This window comes from Bactrocera oleae, chromosome 5 (assembly GCF_042242935.1).
Source record: "Bactrocera oleae isolate idBacOlea1 chromosome 5, idBacOlea1, whole genome shotgun sequence".
In the NCBI taxonomy this organism is placed as follows: Eukaryota; Metazoa; Arthropoda; class Insecta; order Diptera; family Tephritidae; genus Bactrocera; species Bactrocera oleae.
The window spans coordinates 38420967-38439463 of NC_091539.1; the positions used below are offsets into that span (position 1 = coordinate 38420967).

Genomic DNA, 18497 nt, shown 5'->3' on the forward strand with positions numbered 1-18497 from the left:
CACTTGCGCTTGTCAATATTGTTGACATTAATTTCAACTTATTAAGTAGTTGCACACTACTGAGATATACGTACGTACATATCCATACATACATGAACACATATGTATGTGAATCTTGTGCACTAACTTGTGAATGTTTGCATTTTTATGAATTTTTGTTTGAGGATTTAAAGTGGCTTAGATTATGGCAATAAAAAGTTGACAAAATGGGTTCCTTTGAAATTTTTGACAACTAGTTTTATTATAAACATTTTCAAATGTTTTTGCGTTGTCTTAAAAAATAATATGTGCTAAATTTAGTGAAGACAAGTCGGTTGATATATATTGCCAAATAAAAAAGTTTTTTCATACAAGAACTTAATTTTGGTCGTTCAGTTTTGTATGACAGCTATACGCTATAGTGATCCGATGTCGATAAGGGTTGCTATATTTGCTTGACTCAAACAAAAAGCTTTACAAACAAGTTTAAAGACACCACCCAGTATCTAAACATGTCTTCAGCCAATTGACCCATCCTACAAAGTCCCGAACTACATGTGCAAAGGATAAGAGCTTTTTAGAAAAATTTAACAATTATGAAATCTCGCCTGGAAATGTTTTGTGAACATTGTCCAAAATTTTCTAGGAATCCATAAATCGGAAAATTACTAAGACTTCTTAATAGAACTGCTAATTTTATATTAAGTTTTGGGGTGTACTATTTTCTAAAAAATAAATATACTGAACTCTCACATTTCCTTAATTATCATAATAACCTCTGAAAAAGAGGGAAAGGCCTTTGGCGACTATTGTAGAAGCTGTCAGGGGATGGAAGAAGAGGAGACTGTAAAACATCTTCTATGCGAATGCAAGGCTCTACACAGAAAAAGAATCGCAACTATCGGTCGAGGGTTCCTTGACGACGATCAGAAGCTGCTCATATAGAAATATTTATACTGATGAACTTCATCAGAAGCACAGGTTGGTTCAGTGAGGAGACAATAGAGTGGGGGAACATTAGTCCCGGTGGTATCACAATGGGCCTCCTATAGGCCTAGTTGTGTCTTCAGACAGCCACTCTACCTACCTACCTACCTACCTAATCTCATATCCCTAATGTTATCAATTCCGAACCCCTTTTTGACGTTTTGCACATCCACTCAATATATTAAATTCAGCCTCTTCGATTAAGTTTTTGTCAGATATATCTCACTGATTTTATTAAAATTTTTGCTGACGCAAAGTAAAATATAGCAATAAAGCTAATTGAGTATGTGAGCTATAATATAGCTTAATAAATAAACAAGCAATATTCATTCACGCTGTCATCGAATAATGCATGTTGAATTCTTTCTCAACATTTTTTAATATGAAGTTTTGCCAGCACCTAAGTTATTTCCTTGGCTTTGATCCCTGCAAGTTCCAAGAGTATAAAATGTTCGGTTACACCTGAACTTAGCTCTTCCCTACTTGTGTATCTATCTTTTTTATGTCAGTGCTTGTGCCGGTCTATCGCTCTCAGTTCTAGTATTTTTTGGTTCGCGTATTTGTTTTACTTTCGATGCTAAAAGCACTCCGAAGTCAAGATCAATAAAAAATTGCGGACACCATAAAAAGGCAGTGAGTTTAAAAGGGAGTGAAATATGCAAAATAAGCGAAGGGCTTCGATTGCAAACTTGCCGTTTGCTAGTGGATTTCAAAATTGTTTTAGAGGAATACCAGGCCAAGGATATCGGGCATGTACGCGCGAATGTGCTTATGTTCTTGTTGTTTTTGCGATTTTTTTCTCAATACTCCGGAACGCTATTAAGTCATACAAGGCTGCAGGCGGCACTGAACTCAAAATCGCACTATTTCTGCAAATTTAACATAAACAGTGCTGTTGATGTTAGCGCGCTCTAAAAGGTTTCGCAGTCCATGCAAAACTTATGTGGGCTCTATGAGAGTTTTTGTTGCTGGCACACACTGTGGGCGGACGGCAGAACTTATATAAATAAACATGAATTTATTTAAATCTTAAATAAGCATAACGAAAATCAAAAGCAAACAAATAAACAAAGGCCATGACGTATAAACAAATAAATGATTGTGCGTGTGTGTGTGCAGTAAGAACCGAAATCACCAATACTGCAGCAACATTAATGTGGGGGCAATATACAAACAGTAAGCGTTAGGACAAACGTAAGGACATTAATTCGGTAGTCAGTATCCTGTATATATATATATATATATATATATATATATATATATATGTACGAGTATATATGTATGTGTGTGGTAAACACAACTAAAAGCAATGTAAAGTAGACTGTAAGCAATGACGACATACGTCTTAGTGCCTCAAGGTATGCTGCACAAACGCATTAAGTGCTGTTAGCATAGCATACAAGTGAATGGTATATAAACATATTTATCCATGTATATGCATATTGAATAAACATTGTCTGTGTATAAGTGCCTGCTTTTTCCAATTGTGTAACGAACGCTTTACGTCAATTTATTGTGTATTTGTCTCACACTGGTGCCAAAATTTACGCCTTAAGGCGTCTTAAAATATGCAAATGCTATGCCAAAACGCACTCGTGTAAACATATTTGCCCACATATGCATAGACAAGCATAAAGATAGGCGTACGAAAGCAAACATTTTATGCAGCATGGATTTTACACACACACGTGTACACATATTGCCATCATTTTGGTTGACCTATAAATGGAACACACATGTACTTTGCTTGGTGTGTGTTGGCTGCTGTCAAAATCGCAAACAAAAATTCTTTACCGACCGTGTTTATTCCACTGATATACATATCCGTTTCCTTTATACGCCGCTTCGGTTGCCAGCAATTACAAACACGCATATTATCATACAGCACATACACATATAGTACTTTTACAGATAAATTTACATTATCTATTGCATATGCAAAATAACAACAAAAGATCTACGGTTTCAATCTGGTTTAATGCCACGAATTCTAGCTTGCGTTGTCGTCGCAGCGCCTGCGTTAAATTCACGCACGCACACACATATACACACCCATAAATCAACTGCGTACTTTCCATGCCATGCCAAAGCCATTTAACTAATACATACATACGTAGTTGTATAATTGGTATATTCATAAACCGGAAATCAAATATATAACGCTGCGCTTTGCTTTGACGTCATGGCCAGTTTTCTTTCAGCTTGTTTACATGACAACTTACATGCATACATACACACACACACGCACACACGCAAACCATTTTACATAGATTTATTACACAAGTTCCAGTTTCGCCCCACCCTCTTGGCCAACAAAGCGTCTGCGAGGCAATCGAAACTGTCAGCAAAACGTCATTTCACATTCGTCATTTGTCGCCGTCACCGTTATTGTCGCTGTCCCTATTTCTGTCGTCATCGTTTTCGTTGTTTTCCTGCGTATTTGTTTGGCGTTCACGTCCAACCGTTAGACGCTTTGCATAATGTTGTATTTCAGGCTAGTGTTTGTGTATGTGTCCTAATTTTACTTCGCAAGGAAACCGGAAGTTGCCGTATGTGGCACGACTACTAATGGCAGTGGTAATTTTAGGTAAAGTCTTACATAAGGCAAAAGCTAGTGCAAGAGCGTGTTGTGTGTAGTGTGAGACGATTCAACATTGCATACAGAGTTATGTTAGAAATAGCTTTTTTGAACTATAACAGGGAACACTATACCGCTTTATATAGTAGATCAAGTCAAGAAAAGACAAGTCGTCAGTTTTTCGACAATTTTAAAACTATCGCAGGTGGTAATGCAAACTGAACTACTTGCACTGGTAACTAAAGAAAGCATCACATGTATAGAGTACTCGTATTAGCCGCACTTAACAGGTTTAACACCTAAGTTGTATGACGCGTAAAAATTATATACACACTCTTGTACAATCTCTACGATTCCGGAGGACTTCAGGGTTTTCCCAGTTTTAAACAAGACCACGCTGTAAAATTTGCTGTTAATGAGTATTTTAAAAAAATTAAGTTATTTTTTTTCTTCGCCTCAACCAAAGTCAATTCAACATAAATATGACTGTTATTAAATCCAAAATAAATATATAGAGATATGTAGTTTTGTGAAACCACAATAAAAGTGAAGTTTTTTTACAGATTGGAGGCATTAAATAGAAAATTGCTCCGATCGTAGTAGCGTACCATTTTTCTTTTCAAGCTTAAACGCTTCTCTCAAATATTCAAGATGTGGAGCAGATATAGTTTTCTCAAAATCTGTATTTAAATCACCCGATAAAATATCAAGCATTCACGTGTATTTTTATAGAGAACGAACGAATGTATGTACAGAAGTCGTAGCTAGTAGAGCTAGAAGAAAGCCCAAAAGATCACTAATAACACCTATTTTTAATTTACTTTTCGTAAATTGGCACAATTACATGTTTTCTATTATCATCAAGTTAATAAATAGCTAACATACATACAAAGAAACTTACATATATGTATACGTATAATCCTCCTTCTGAAAAAATGACATGGTTGCAACACAAATTATATGAATAATAAAAAAGTTTGAAAAATATTTCCTTTAATAAAGGCAAGCGCATCACAAAAAATGTACTTCCATTTGTATGTATGGTTTATAAATATAGAGAACTGTAATGCGACATGCGTCATGCGATATAAACGAGAAAACTTGAGATGATAGATAAAAATAATAAAACGTCTTTTATAGATGCATATTGAGTTAGTTTTACTTCCAGTGTTGTCACTTCTCCACACATCCTTTCACTTTCCTGTGTCGTGTAATAAAGTAATTAAAGTGAAATTATTAGATAGACTCAAAAAAAGGAATTATTAAAATACTGCTTATACTATTTCTATCCCAAAATGTATTCAAGTTTTGTCGATCTTCTTTTATTCTCAGAAACCAAGCAGTTTTAATGATTGTCGTGAAATGATCTCTTTTAAAACGACAATAGTAAGCAAAAGAGGAAACAATTTCTAAAATATGACTATTAAATCAGAAGTATGTGCAAAACATCAGTGATTAAAAGTTAATAAATTTTTTTTAATAATACAAAGTATGCAACAAGCTTTAATGCAACAACTTTCGCTGGAACTTGTATGTATTTAAGTTCATAATCCATACCATAACATCACACATACCATAAACATTTATATGTACAAGTATATGTTATAATGTGCAGATGTGTGTGTGCATGCTGCGCGTGTTGCGCTGACTATTTTTAAGCTCTGCCTTTTCCAGCTACAGACAACGGCAATTTAATTATAAGTCTTACGACCAGCAATTTCATAGCAGATCTGAGTTTGCGGTCACTTGCATACACATACACACTCACTTGCGCATAACATTTTCCAGGTAATATTGATGCGTACATTGATTTTTACGCCTCCTTTTGTGAGACCTTTCACCTTTTTCCCGTTATTCACGATGTGTACACATTGTGTTTCGTTTTTCATTACTTCATTATGCCACTGTACCGCATTCGCTGGTAATTTGCTGCTACCGCTCTTGCTTTTATTGTTGTGGCTGCTGTTGTTGTTGTGCATGTCGTGATCTCCTTTAGTCTGTGTAGTTTTATAGCTGAATAGGTCGTTTATTAGGTCCTGTTTCACTATGCTTCCGTTATTTGTAACCATTGTTGACTTGGTTGTTGTTGTTATTGTCGGTCAGCCACTCGTCGTTACAAAGTGGCGAATAACTAAGTAATAAAAGTACTTACCTACTATAAATACACATGTTTAGTGCCAATGTATGTGTGCGTGTAAAGTAGAAAGCTGCTTTAACTAGCGCATGGTATAACAACGAAGTGATTTCAGGCAGCTTAAAGCGAACCGAAGGCCATAAAAACCCTCTTTATTAGTATATATAAATAAATCCGAGGTTTTATGTAGCGTATCACTGTACTTAACACTTATACTACTACACTATTTTGTAACCTGTGAAGACGCGGAGGACCGTATTTTGCTTTGATGTGCTCAAGTGTAAAATTTTGAAAACCCCTGTAGGAAAATTTACAAATTACAGTCTTAAAATCGGTTATATTGAAAATTTTATCACAGGTTTTGATATTTTAATCTATATTTGATTTGAGAAAATGGCTCAAATTTATTTTTATTTAGGTAGCGTTGCCATATGTTTTTAAAGTTATTTACTTTTGTATAAAATAAGCCACTCAAAGAAGTTTAATCAATATGTGTTTCTAGACAATGGTTAAAATCCTGTTGTTTATATATGGTTGCCAAATTTCTTTTTTTAATCTTTTTTAAATTTGGGTAAAAAATAAATCTATATTTTGACACGTAACAATCTATATTTTGTGAATCTTTATTATCAAATACTGATTGAAAAAAGACTTAGCAGATAAAGTATAGTAGAAATCACAATGATAAATACAATCTGTCTTGGACAAATATAAATAAAAGTACATGTGAAAAGTACTATAAATCCTTGGAGTTGCTATCTAGCTAGGTTGCCACATACTTCAATTATTAGTGAATTTAATTTGTTGTAAATTAGGTTCCCAGTATTACTTTCACCATTTAAACGCATGTTTATTTGCACTGAAATTTTTCAACATGGAATTTTTAATTTCGAGGAAATACTATTTTAGTAGAGTTTAGAGAAGATAAGATAGTTTAGATCTCTGTTATGTTAAAAATCCAAGCAATAATAAATAAAAAATATTTCTAAACATAGCATGTATCAATAATAAAAAAAAAAATTTAAAATAATAAGAATAATTATAATTTTGAGTAAAATATCAAATACTGAGAAAACAATTATACCTCTGCATTCACTTGGGGCACTGACTAAAATAATGCAAGATTTAAGTGACAACGATATACCTTTTGGTGGTGCCGGAAGAAAGAGCGTTTGGTCAGCAAAAATAGCACCGGAAAAAATTTTTGAAGCACCTATTTTTGCGGGAGATTTATTGGAGAAATGGTTTTGTTGCAGCAGACCAGTCTTCAGCAGGCTACAGTGTCCCATTGCCTTAACTATCGCCATATCTATAATCAAGTTGAAATTGAAACAAAAATATCAATTTTCGATTTAATTTTTGAAAACGCATTCTTTGTTCCATTTACAAATATTTGTATAAATTATCAAAAGTAAACCTCAAATAAAATTCCTTCGTCTTTAGTTTAATAGTTTATTATAACAGTATTAAATATATACCATAGTCACAGCAACACGTGGTCGGAAATATTAGTATTTTATTTGTTTCTGAAAACTATGGTAACGGTTCTTTCAATTTCAATATTTTTAACTTTGCGCCAAAAGTTAGGCAATATTTTAGTATTAATCTTATTTTATGTATTAAGTGTAAAATTAAAAGACTGTATTTAAGTAGTAAAAACTAAAAGGAACTCGTTGTAAGTTGAGAAGCAGTGCTATCGAAAAAATTACGTAAAACTAGGTGTTAGGAAAAATTGTTTTTTTTTTCGAATTTGTTGACTAATATTATCAAAAAATACAATATTCTGTTTTAAACCTCTATTTATTTTGCAGTATTTATATTTGTTAATAAAATTTTATTATTTGTTTTTTTATTATTCACATTTATTACTTTATAATCTTTCAAATTAATCAATTTATTAATTTCTTCACTACTGTGAGTACAAATGTCTGCGTAGCATCAAATTTCAATGCTCGAAACCACTTGTTACTGATATTGTGCAAGATATCTCAACTGCAAAATCACAGTGTTTAAACACAATATAAAAACAAAAATACAAGTTGCAAAGTTGAGCGCAAACAAAGCAGAAAAAAATACTAAATTCAATTTATTTTTCATGATGATATCTGAAAACGAATATATGAGCATACGTCACATAGCTTTATCGGAAATTAAAATCTCTTTGAATGTGAACGGCAAGCGAAGATATAAGTGCACAATGAAGTGGCCTTAATGTTGCATTGAGCACTATAATATATGCGCACAATGGTTAAAAAAAGCTCTTAATGTATACTGCAGCAAAACGTTGCCTACCTTTAGGTGCTAAGTGAAAATTTAATAATCTGATTTTAAAATATCATTATTTTCGTAAGGTTAGCTTTTATCTCGTTTATTTGTTGCAATAAAAGCTGTAGAGTGTTATCTGATATATTTAATTTTATAATATTTATTTTATATTACTTAATAATGATGTGAATATACATTTTTCTACATATGCTTATTTGTAATTTCCGAACTGTCTGCCTGCTTGTCTTATACTCGTGGATTGTTATAATACTACATTCAGTTGTCTGCCCGCGGCTCACTTAAGTGTTGCAACAACAATGTTGTTGCGATAAAAATGTTTGCAACTCAAGTTAATGCAAAAACTATAAAAAATCACTTAATTCTAGAGCAACAGCGGTGCAATAAATAAGTTAGAGGCATTGTCAAATAATGCTTGACTACAAAAATATGTGTGTGCTATAAGGAAATACAGTAGTTCCAGCTGACAGTAAAAAGTAAGCTGTTTTTTTTATGAATAACCACAGCACAAAGGTGGAGTTATATCATTAAACAGAGTGAAGTAGTTAAATTTTGTTGCAAATGTACGCTTTCTAGTTACATTTTCTATTTACTACACGCCTGTCACGGCAGTCGGAAAGTAAGTTTCAGGAAATGTTGCCTATATACAGGCGTTTTTGCGCATACGCTTGATTGTTAGTGCGGCTATGCTTTGTTGCGCCATCAAATTGCTTTTATTTTCTAATGCCGACAGCAACAGCTCAATTTGCGCAACAATTTTATGCTGTGTGGGGGGTAATGGTGTTGAGTTTTTGCGTGGCTGCTGTTTCTTGCAGCAGCCTTGAGGCAATAACAACACAGCTGCACAACACCGAACTTTTCGCTCTTTACTTACTTAGTGTAAACTTAGGTATTTACTTACTTACTTGCTTCGACTGGCTGCACTTGCTCTCCGTTACATTACACCCGCAGTTGCCACACACACATTTGCTACATTCTAGATAACTTATTGCCAACTGTAGCAATACAAGTAGTTCTTCTCCGACTTTTTATTGCACACGCAAAATGTTGCGGAACTTTTCGTTACTCGTTTGTCACTTTTCCCCTCTCTCTATCGATTTCATTTATGGTGTACCGAGCTCCCACCTGTGCACTGGCAGCAACTTTCCCACATTCCTGATGCTACACTCACATACATGCTGATATATATTATATATTTATATATGAAGAGCGTGTAGCGTGGTTTACGCCTGCAAGCTTGTAACTATCAGTTCGCCATCTGAGAAAGCAATGAAAAGCGCCCAACAAAAAGAAGCAGCAGCAAACATTGTATATATATATATACCTACATATGTCTGTTTCTTCTCGTGCCTTCGTGGTAAAGTATGTGCAATTTTGATGATAAATTGTTGTTGCCTTTTGCGTTTGGCAAAATATTGCAACCGCAAGTTGGCATTTTATCAAATCCACTGCTGCAGCTGCAACGCCAGTGCGAGGCGGAAGTGCAATCTTCAAAAGCAATAAAAAGTATGCGAAATCACCATGGCAACGCTGCAGTCTAGATACTTACAGACCAAGTCCACACATACATATATAGATATATATTTTTAAGCAGCAGCTGCCAGTCATCAATTGCTTCCTTGTCGTTTTGGCTTTTCTATTTGTTCCTAATTTAAAATTTTTTTTTCATATACATTTTGTTTGTATTTGTAAAGTTTTGCTGTTGCCTTTCGAGTTTGTGAAGCTTCTGTCTGTTGGCTGTCACGCCAATTGCATGTCGAATATACTCGCAGTTATATATGTTATATATGGTATAGCAGATGTAATGTAAATTCCATTACGATTAACGTCCACTCAGTTCTATTTTTAGTTGTAAAGCTGCCACCCGTTAGTTTTTGTAGCTTAAGCCGGTTATAGTTTTGCTCTCTAAACATTTTAGTAACTTTTCTGTTAAATCTAATAATGAACTTTTACAAGGGAAGCAAAGAAAACAGGTTTAAGTAATGCTTCACTAGAAAATACTTGCTCTATAACTCACTAATATATAAAATATATATATATATATCCAAGTATCTCACTCCCTTAAAACAAAAATGTCAGAAATCGAAAAATAAGAAACACACTTACATATTTGGACTCAAGAAAACTCCCTTAGTATGAAAAGTTAATGAAATTATCTAGAAATGCGAGTTTGCTACAAATTAAAGGATACATAAGGTATATTTTTACGGACTTAATAATCTTATTTCAATAATTTATAATTTCCAATGTTGTTAATTTCAAGAAAAATCCAGAATTTCTTTTTTTTATATTGGTTTTAATCTGAAAAGTTTGCTTTTTTACCCTTTCTTTTGACTTGAGAATTACGCCAATTAATAATATAATAAACAGATTACGTTCCAGATTTTCTTACTGCGTGAAAAATTAAAACGTTTTTATTATTAAAAAGTTTGTATATTGAAATTGATTACGAAAATTTTTAATTAAAAAGAAAATGTGTTCAGGCAAAAATAGAAGTATATATATCGAAATTTCTAAAGAAATGTTACAAGGATGCCGATATATTAAGAATTAAAGTTCTTGATAGGCAGAAATTTTTTTCCAATAACATTTTAAAAGTCTTAGGAAGTTAAGTGCTATTTGTAAACATAAATGAAATAAAATCCTGAACATTTTTTAAAACCAGAATTTGACAATTTGTATAAAAATTTAGAAATCTTATCAAATACGTCATCTCTTTAATTTATTGTCATACGTTTTCTTCTACAAATATCGATAAAAATTTTTGGAGCCTATCTTTATTTATATCATCGTAATTTCAATATGATTTTTTCCCGTTTTTGCTATATATCTCTTGTTCATAATATTTTGTGCTTAAAACGATAATTAAACTTCTTAGTTTTATGTTTTCAAAAGTGAGATCCTCTCAATAAAATGCTACAAGTATATTCAAATCGAAGCTGATCCAGCGTTTGCTAATAATTCCAGACTGTTTCTAATGCGCTACACAAATGTTCAGCTATGTTATCTTAATAATAGAGTTGGTTTTGAAATGGATTGTCAGTTTCTTATAAATTATTTTTTATTTGTTTTTTTTTTTGAAAAAGGACTTTGAAAATAGTAAAACGTGAAAGAAATTCAAATTAGGTTGAAACTCATTCGGAATGAAAGATCAAATAACATAATGAAAACAAAAATACTTCATGATCTAAGATTGGGAAGAAGACAGTGAGGGGCGTAGTTGAATTTTTAAAGGTTTAACACGGCTTATCTCGATTTTCGGCAAACCTACGAGTCCTCTAGAAAAAAGTTATGTAGCAAAGTTATAGGTAATGAAAAGGTCTATAACTTTTGTATCAACGTCTTTTTCACATGTTCTCAAAATTCATGTAAAAAACTCAAATATCCAAATTTTTTATTTTTTTGTATTTATCTTTAAAAAAAAAACCTTTCCTTGATGAAAATTGACATAAACTTATCTTTTTATGTCCCAAGCACAATGTATTGTTTTTTATATTTAAATCGTTCAATGAAAAATTATCACGTTAAAATATCAGGTTTAATGAAATGTTATGGTAAGTTTTCTCAGAATATTCAACCATTACCATTATTTCGTAGTAGTAGATGTAAAAAAAGCAGGTTTGAACCATTTAGTAAGGTCTTTTTTTTGCATTTCTGTCAATCAATAAAGGTTTGCTACGAATTAATAGTTATGACTGAGAAAAAATATCAAATTGAAAAGTTTTTGACTTTGCTTTTCACTTTTTTATGTCAAAAGAGCTTACTGGATTCAAACTGCTTCCGAAACAATAACTCCTTCTGCATAGTCTAGAATTAAAAGAAAAAAAAAAACAAATGATGTATATCCAAAATAACAAAAAAAAAGAAATTTATAATATAGATTAATTCTAAAATAAGTCTCAGCACTTTGTGCTGAAAACTTTTGATAGCCGAAAGCACACAAACTGGCGCTGGATTAAAGCGAAAGTTAAAATTTTCATACAAATTAAATTACAGATGTAAACAGAGAAATTGTCCGACAACGGCAGTGAGACATATATACTGCTGGGCGCAAGAGGAAAGCACTCGCAACCCTACTCAACACTTAATTAATGAATTTAAAACGGTTAGCGTAATAGTTAAACACACGCACACATACAAAGTTTTGATTACAGTAATACTTACATATTTGTATGTATATACGTATTTATGTGTAAAAATGTGTGCATGCATGTAGAGTTTATTAAACTAATTATTTGTTGTACATTTTGCATTAAAATTAATTGCTATGGAAGCTCAGCTGAATAGCTGCTGTTGAATATTTTTGTTGTTTTAGCAAAGCATTAACCAGATTTTGTTATTTATCTATTTACTTTAGTTATTTTCACATTATACGCAATAATAGCGCATAATTAAGTAATAAACATTAGAAAAGAGCAGCAAGTTAATCAATTTGAATAGGAAATTATAGCTTCAGTCAAAAAAGTGAAGAGTGCAGGATTCACACAAAAGAGATTACATAGAGTCAGCTTTTTTACAAAAGCAAAATAGTAAATATCTCACAAGCTAAAAAATTCATATATATATATAGATATACATATATAATATATATATTTATATGAGAACATCCATGAGCTACAGTTGTGTTTAGTAAATAGAAAATCATCAAGGTACTAATGTGAAAAAAAAATGTTTTCTTCTTCTATTTCCTTCGTTGACTTAATGTGGTAGTGATCAAAAACACTTGTGCGCACAAATATATATGTACGTATTAGGGTGGGTCAAAAAAATGAATGTTTTTTATTCGCTTGGTACTCTGAAAAATTGGTTGGTAGACACCTCTAAGAAACGCTCTCCAAGTATCAGCCCTACTGTTATTTTTTTCTTATGATCGTTTATATTTCGTTTTATGGATTAAAATGGTATGAAATTTACTGTTCTACATAATGTTCCCTTACGGTTTTTTCATAAACCGAACTGAAAGCGAAATCCGACTCTTTCTAACCGATCCTTAAAATAAAAAATTAAAATAATAAATTTACGCCCCCTAGTATACATGTAAAAAAACACACAAAACTATCACCCACAATCACTGGCGACTATATTTTAATTAATTAGCGGCATATACATAAAACATATTTACAACTTAAGGCATGAAAATATTTACTTTCGTTTTAACAGTCACACACACTCTTCCGTAGAAGCTTATGCGTACACAGCATATGTCTTCCAATATATACAAGGTACAATTCAAAAGTTCCAGGACTTTTTAAACAACGCGGCTTCTAGTGGCGCCATAAAATTTATATAACAACTGACTTGTATAACAGCTGAGATATCGCGCTGCGTGTGACATTACATTTGTAGTGTCGGTCGGAAAATGAGCATCGAACAAAGAGCCAACATTAAGTTTTGTTTTAAACTTGGTAAAACTTTTACCAAAACTCATCAAATGATGAAACAAGTTTATGGCGATGATTGTCTATCCCGTAGCCGTATTCACGAGTGGTTTAAACGTTTTCAAGAGGGACGGGAGGACTTGGAAGACGACGAACGTTCGGGCCGGCCAAAAGATGTTGTGCACGAAAAAAACACGTAAATTGTGCGTGAATTCATTAAAAAAGAGCCGAAATCATCGCTTAAATATATGGAATCGGAATTATCAATATCCGCAGCGTCGATTTATCGTATTTTGACAGAAAATTTGGCCCTCAGAAAGGTTTGTGCTCTATATGTCCCGCACACTTTAAAACAACACGAAAAAAACCTCAAATCAGACAGATTTTTTGACCAAAAATCGCATTCATATCATCAACCATTCACCCTATTCGAATGATATGGCACCCTGCCATTTTTATTTGTTCGGAAAACTACATTTGGCCATGAAAGGAAACCGCTATGCTGACGTTGACGCCATTCAAAAGGCGACGACCGCCATCCTCAACGCTATACCGACAAATGACCTAAAATAGTCATTCGATAACCTTCTTGAACGTGCAAAACGTTGTATTCAGGCGAAAGGAGGCTATTTTGAAGGCGACCAATAAATTTTTCAAAAAAAAAAAAAAACAAATAATATTCGTTTTTTAATAAAAGTCCTGAAACTTTTGAATTGCACCTTGTATGTATATATTTATATGCATTTGGTTTCTTGTGTTATTTGTCCATTTTGCTTACTCATATATACACATGCATACATATATATGTATTTATGTATATTCCTCTATCACTTTTTTGTTTATCTATTTTCTGACTTGTAAATTAGTTGGTATTTTAATTAGCAAATAAACTAGTTAAGCGCATTAGCTTGAAATTAGCCTTTACATGTAGAAAGGTCATTCAAATCCCCATATGCGTGTACATATGGTATATAAATATGTATTTGTATAATCTCGTGGGAAATACAGACACGCATACGCCCTGTCCAACGTGAAGGTGGCAAGTGGCGATGGGGAATTTTTTTCTTTCACGAGAGAGGGTAATTAAATAAATACGACTATGTGTAACATATATACACATATATATCTATATATATATAGATGTATATTTTTATTTGTAAATATTTATGATTTTTGGAAACAAAACCTGTTTTTTAATAATAACTGCTACACAAATATTAATTTTTTATATTTTTTAGTAGTTTTTAAAAGAATGTTTGGAGTAGTATAAAAAGGCATAAAGCAGGTGTAGGGTTTGTTAATAATTTTTGTGAATAATATACTCGGGGAAATTTGTTAAAATTTTTGTCTTCAATTATAAATTTACCATAAATATAAATTTAAAAAATATCGGAATTATACTATATTGCCACAAATTTGTTGCTTATTTCTCTTGGAATCGGTTTCTAAACTGTGTATATGGCATAGTAATGCTCTAATAACATACAAGTACATGTAATCAACTCTAATTAGGCTTTTAATTTTTGTTTGAAAATACCAAATTTGTGCAGTATTCTTTAATTTTCCATTGAAAAAAGTATTCATTATTTTAATTTGTCACCATTTTGGTAATTAGAATACTTTTTTTAAATCTGTGACTCATTTAGCTCAATTATTAGTACTTTATTACTGGTAATTTTTTCTATTAAATCATTTTCTTATAACTGCTCAATTACTATTCAATTTGACCCTAATTATTTTATGTTGGTAGTTGCACAACATTTTTTCTAAACCTACCATTTTCACTTGACCAGGACCGAATTAATATCCAAATGGATCAAATGAATAAAATCAAGGTTACTTACTTGCGTGTAAAAATTAGTTATAAACATTTTTGTATTCACACACAAACAGTTATGCTTACACAATTAACACTTGTCAGCTGTCGAAAAAGTTGCTTAGCTTAGTTCGTAAAAAACAAACTTTTCTAAAACTGTTAAAAACATATTTCTGAAAATTATTAACTTAATTAAAATGGTTTGACAATATTGTGCTGATTGATGATTAATTAAATATGCTCTTGGGTATATAAATTGAGTGTTAGTTAAGAGTTACATTTCCGCAATTTTATTAACAATCAAGTGAGATGTCAGTAAATATGATTATATTGATATATGTAATAGGTCTAGTAAAAAGATGGCGTTGTATTGAGGGAAAGCATTTTTTCTCCTTTTGGCTATAGGCTATACACTTATAGGTTGCTTACTCCAAACTACCCAATGCTTGAGAGTACAGATCTGGATTAAGAGCATGGCCGTAGGGGTGCAGCTCATAGTAGTTAATTCCGGTCAATCATACCAAACACATAGTAAACTCTTTCAGACAGTAAATATTGGCTTGCCGTTTTCAAACTCTTGTCTTATCTTTCTAATATAACCCAATCGTAGTTATACAACGTGAGATACAGATTACTAAAACCATCTATTGGAAAGTAATGTTTTTCTTTTCAATTGATCTAATAGGCCACGGCTGTCAATAGATTTCCAAACTTATTATCGATTTTTTTAACACTTTTTAGACAACCTATTTATAACAGTCTATGGTTAAAAAAGAAATTAACTACGCGTGGCTTGCTCTTCTTTATAAAATGCTTCAAATGCAATATTAAGAACTCATATATATACAAAAATATATAAATATTATACATTTCATTAATCAGTGAACTGAATAAAGAATTATAGTTCTACGTGATAAACTTGATTTAAAACTTTTATCCCAATAAAAAAAACTGCTTATAAATCAGTCCTCATAGTAAAACTTACGAAAAAACGAAGAAATCTAAACGAATAAAATACTCCCGGTAGTGATTAGTGATAACAAAATGCTTCAGCGGCTATGATTGCCACACTATTCATCTTTTTTGCATTTATACGTGCGTTCCCCTGGCGGAGACGACGACCACGTCCACTACAACTCCCACCAGCCACACCGAACCAGACGTTGCCCCCTCCGTCAGCAACCACCACCACAACAGAATCCCACCCAACAACAATTACAATAGTGCCAACAGCAACAGGCGAATACCGTGAAAAACCACCGCTCACAACGCCACTCACAAACGGCAGCGCTGTGCCGAACATACAACACGCGGACGTCATCACCAGCAGCAACGGCACCTATGATGCAGTCAAAACGATAGCATCCGCTGATGAGCTGGAGGAGACACCGCGACGCTCTTCCGTATTACAGACGCGCCGCAAATCTTCGAAATCACTGAAATACCACGAAGTAACTTTCAGCGGCAGCGTCGGTGGCGGCGAAAGTGATGACAATGAGCACGAAACACCACAGACACGACGCAGTTCCCACCACAAACCGCACTATCACCACCATCAACATCACCAGCAGCAACAGCGACATCTGTTGCAGCATCAGCAAACACTGAGCGCCAACTCGCGTCCCACCTCACCGGATAGCCATAGCTCGGCGTCACACTATCGCTCGCTCAGCAGCGGTCGTACGCGCACATCCACCGATTATGAAACTGCCAGCAGTGAGTTGTATAACAGCGTTAGATCGCAGTTGGACCCAACGGCCGACTCAAACGCTGATGGTGGTAGCATTGATGCCAGTCATGCGTATACTGTCAGCGGCACAAACGGTCAATTACACGCAGCCAGCAGTATCACACGCAGTTTAGTAGGCAGCCGTCGTTTTCCACCGCGGCGCGCTGCCACACTTGCCACCGATACGCTGGGTACGGATGACGAGGGCGCTGTTACCGACGCACACGATGACGACGGTGAAGAGGCGGGCGACGATGATGATCACGATCCAGATTCTTATGATCGCGAAACGGAAGAGTTCTACAGCAATATACAAGATGCTGTATGCCCGTCGGGTACGCGTAGTAAACGTTCATCGCTCTTCTCACGCTCCGATTCTTCAGCTACCACAACTTCGTCTAGTGGTGGTGGTACTTTCACGGGCGGCAAGCGGCGTTCCACCGCCTCGATATTATCATCGTCGATGTGCTCCGATGTCATACCGATCGATAGACGTAGCTCGACTGCTACCGAATATAGTGCAAGATCAGCTTCGGGTCAACGGCGTTCAAGCGGACGTATACGCCGTTATATATCACGCATGACGATCGCCGGCGCGCGCCGACGCACCACTGGCAGGTAGTACTCATTTTATTCTTATTAATGTTCTAATCTATTTTGTAGACCCTAATTAATATAAAAGTAATCGGAGAGACGTACGATCTCATTTACCAGATAAAGATTTAGATAAAGAACCAAATTTGGTGCTACGTCAACGAATATGTAACTTAGATCATTTGTTAGATGAGAAAGAAACGTCGGAGATCCCATCAAAAATATACGTTCGTTCGGTCATGTCCACTTTTCTGTCTGTATAGTCCCTTATTTTTAGAGATAGCGATCTGAAATACTATAGGGTATAGTTACCATAGAAACTGATCGATCGAAACCGAGTACTTGTATGGAAATTTTTTTATTTGATAAAATATCTTCACGAACAATCACTCAAAGCGGTAATCACGATTACGACAAATACCGTTATTCCCTGTAATCAACACGAAAGTAATTGTCTCTTTGAGCATAATTTATTTTCTTTGAAACTTCTCACTTTCACGCATTCAAGCGAATTTACAGTACGATACTGCGTTGCATGACGCACAAATCAAATTTGAAAAGTTCAAAAAGACATTACCTTAAGTATTCGCAGCATTTACAAAGTCATTCATGTGCGGCACAAATGGGCATCTAACGATGTTTGTGGCACATTGATTGCAATTTGGCAACACACATACACATTTTATGAACGCCTTAATGATACAACAACACAAACATGCAGTGAGTAGGTAAGCACTGTGTCTCTTCTCGCATGTGAAAATATATGTATGGGTGTGTGTGGATGAGATGTGGATGCTCGCGATGTGCTCATGTGAATTGAATTGAAAACAATTTAGGCGCAACATTTTCGCTAACTGAAATTTACATACATTTAAAAAAGTTCGCACTCTCCCATATGCGTGAAATTCACACAGATGTGAGCATGCATAACAGTGTTTTTATGGGTGTCCGATTGTTACTCTATAAAATACAATTTATGCATAAAAGTTATGAAATATTCCAACTTTCATTCAGGCGTC

At 33.9% G+C, this 18497-nt stretch overlaps 1 protein-coding gene across 13 annotated transcripts in view; it reads left to right on the plus strand.

Moving 5' to 3' along the window:
• Positions 1–18497, plus strand: part of dnc (phosphodiesterase dunce) — a 361971-nt gene that overhangs the window by 245315 nt on the left and 98159 nt on the right. For 2 of the 13 annotated variants that reach the window (XM_070109871.1, XM_070109873.1), the window contains exon 2: positions 16038–17502. The exons of 10 other annotated variants lie outside the window; for them this stretch is intronic. In XM_070109871.1, the coding sequence (XP_069965972.1) occupies positions 16214–17502 (1289 nt within the window). In that variant the 5' untranslated portion in view covers positions 16038–16213. The remainder of the gene's footprint in view (positions 1–16037; positions 17503–18497) is intronic. One more of the 13 variants, XM_070109872.1, reaches the window with a different exon arrangement.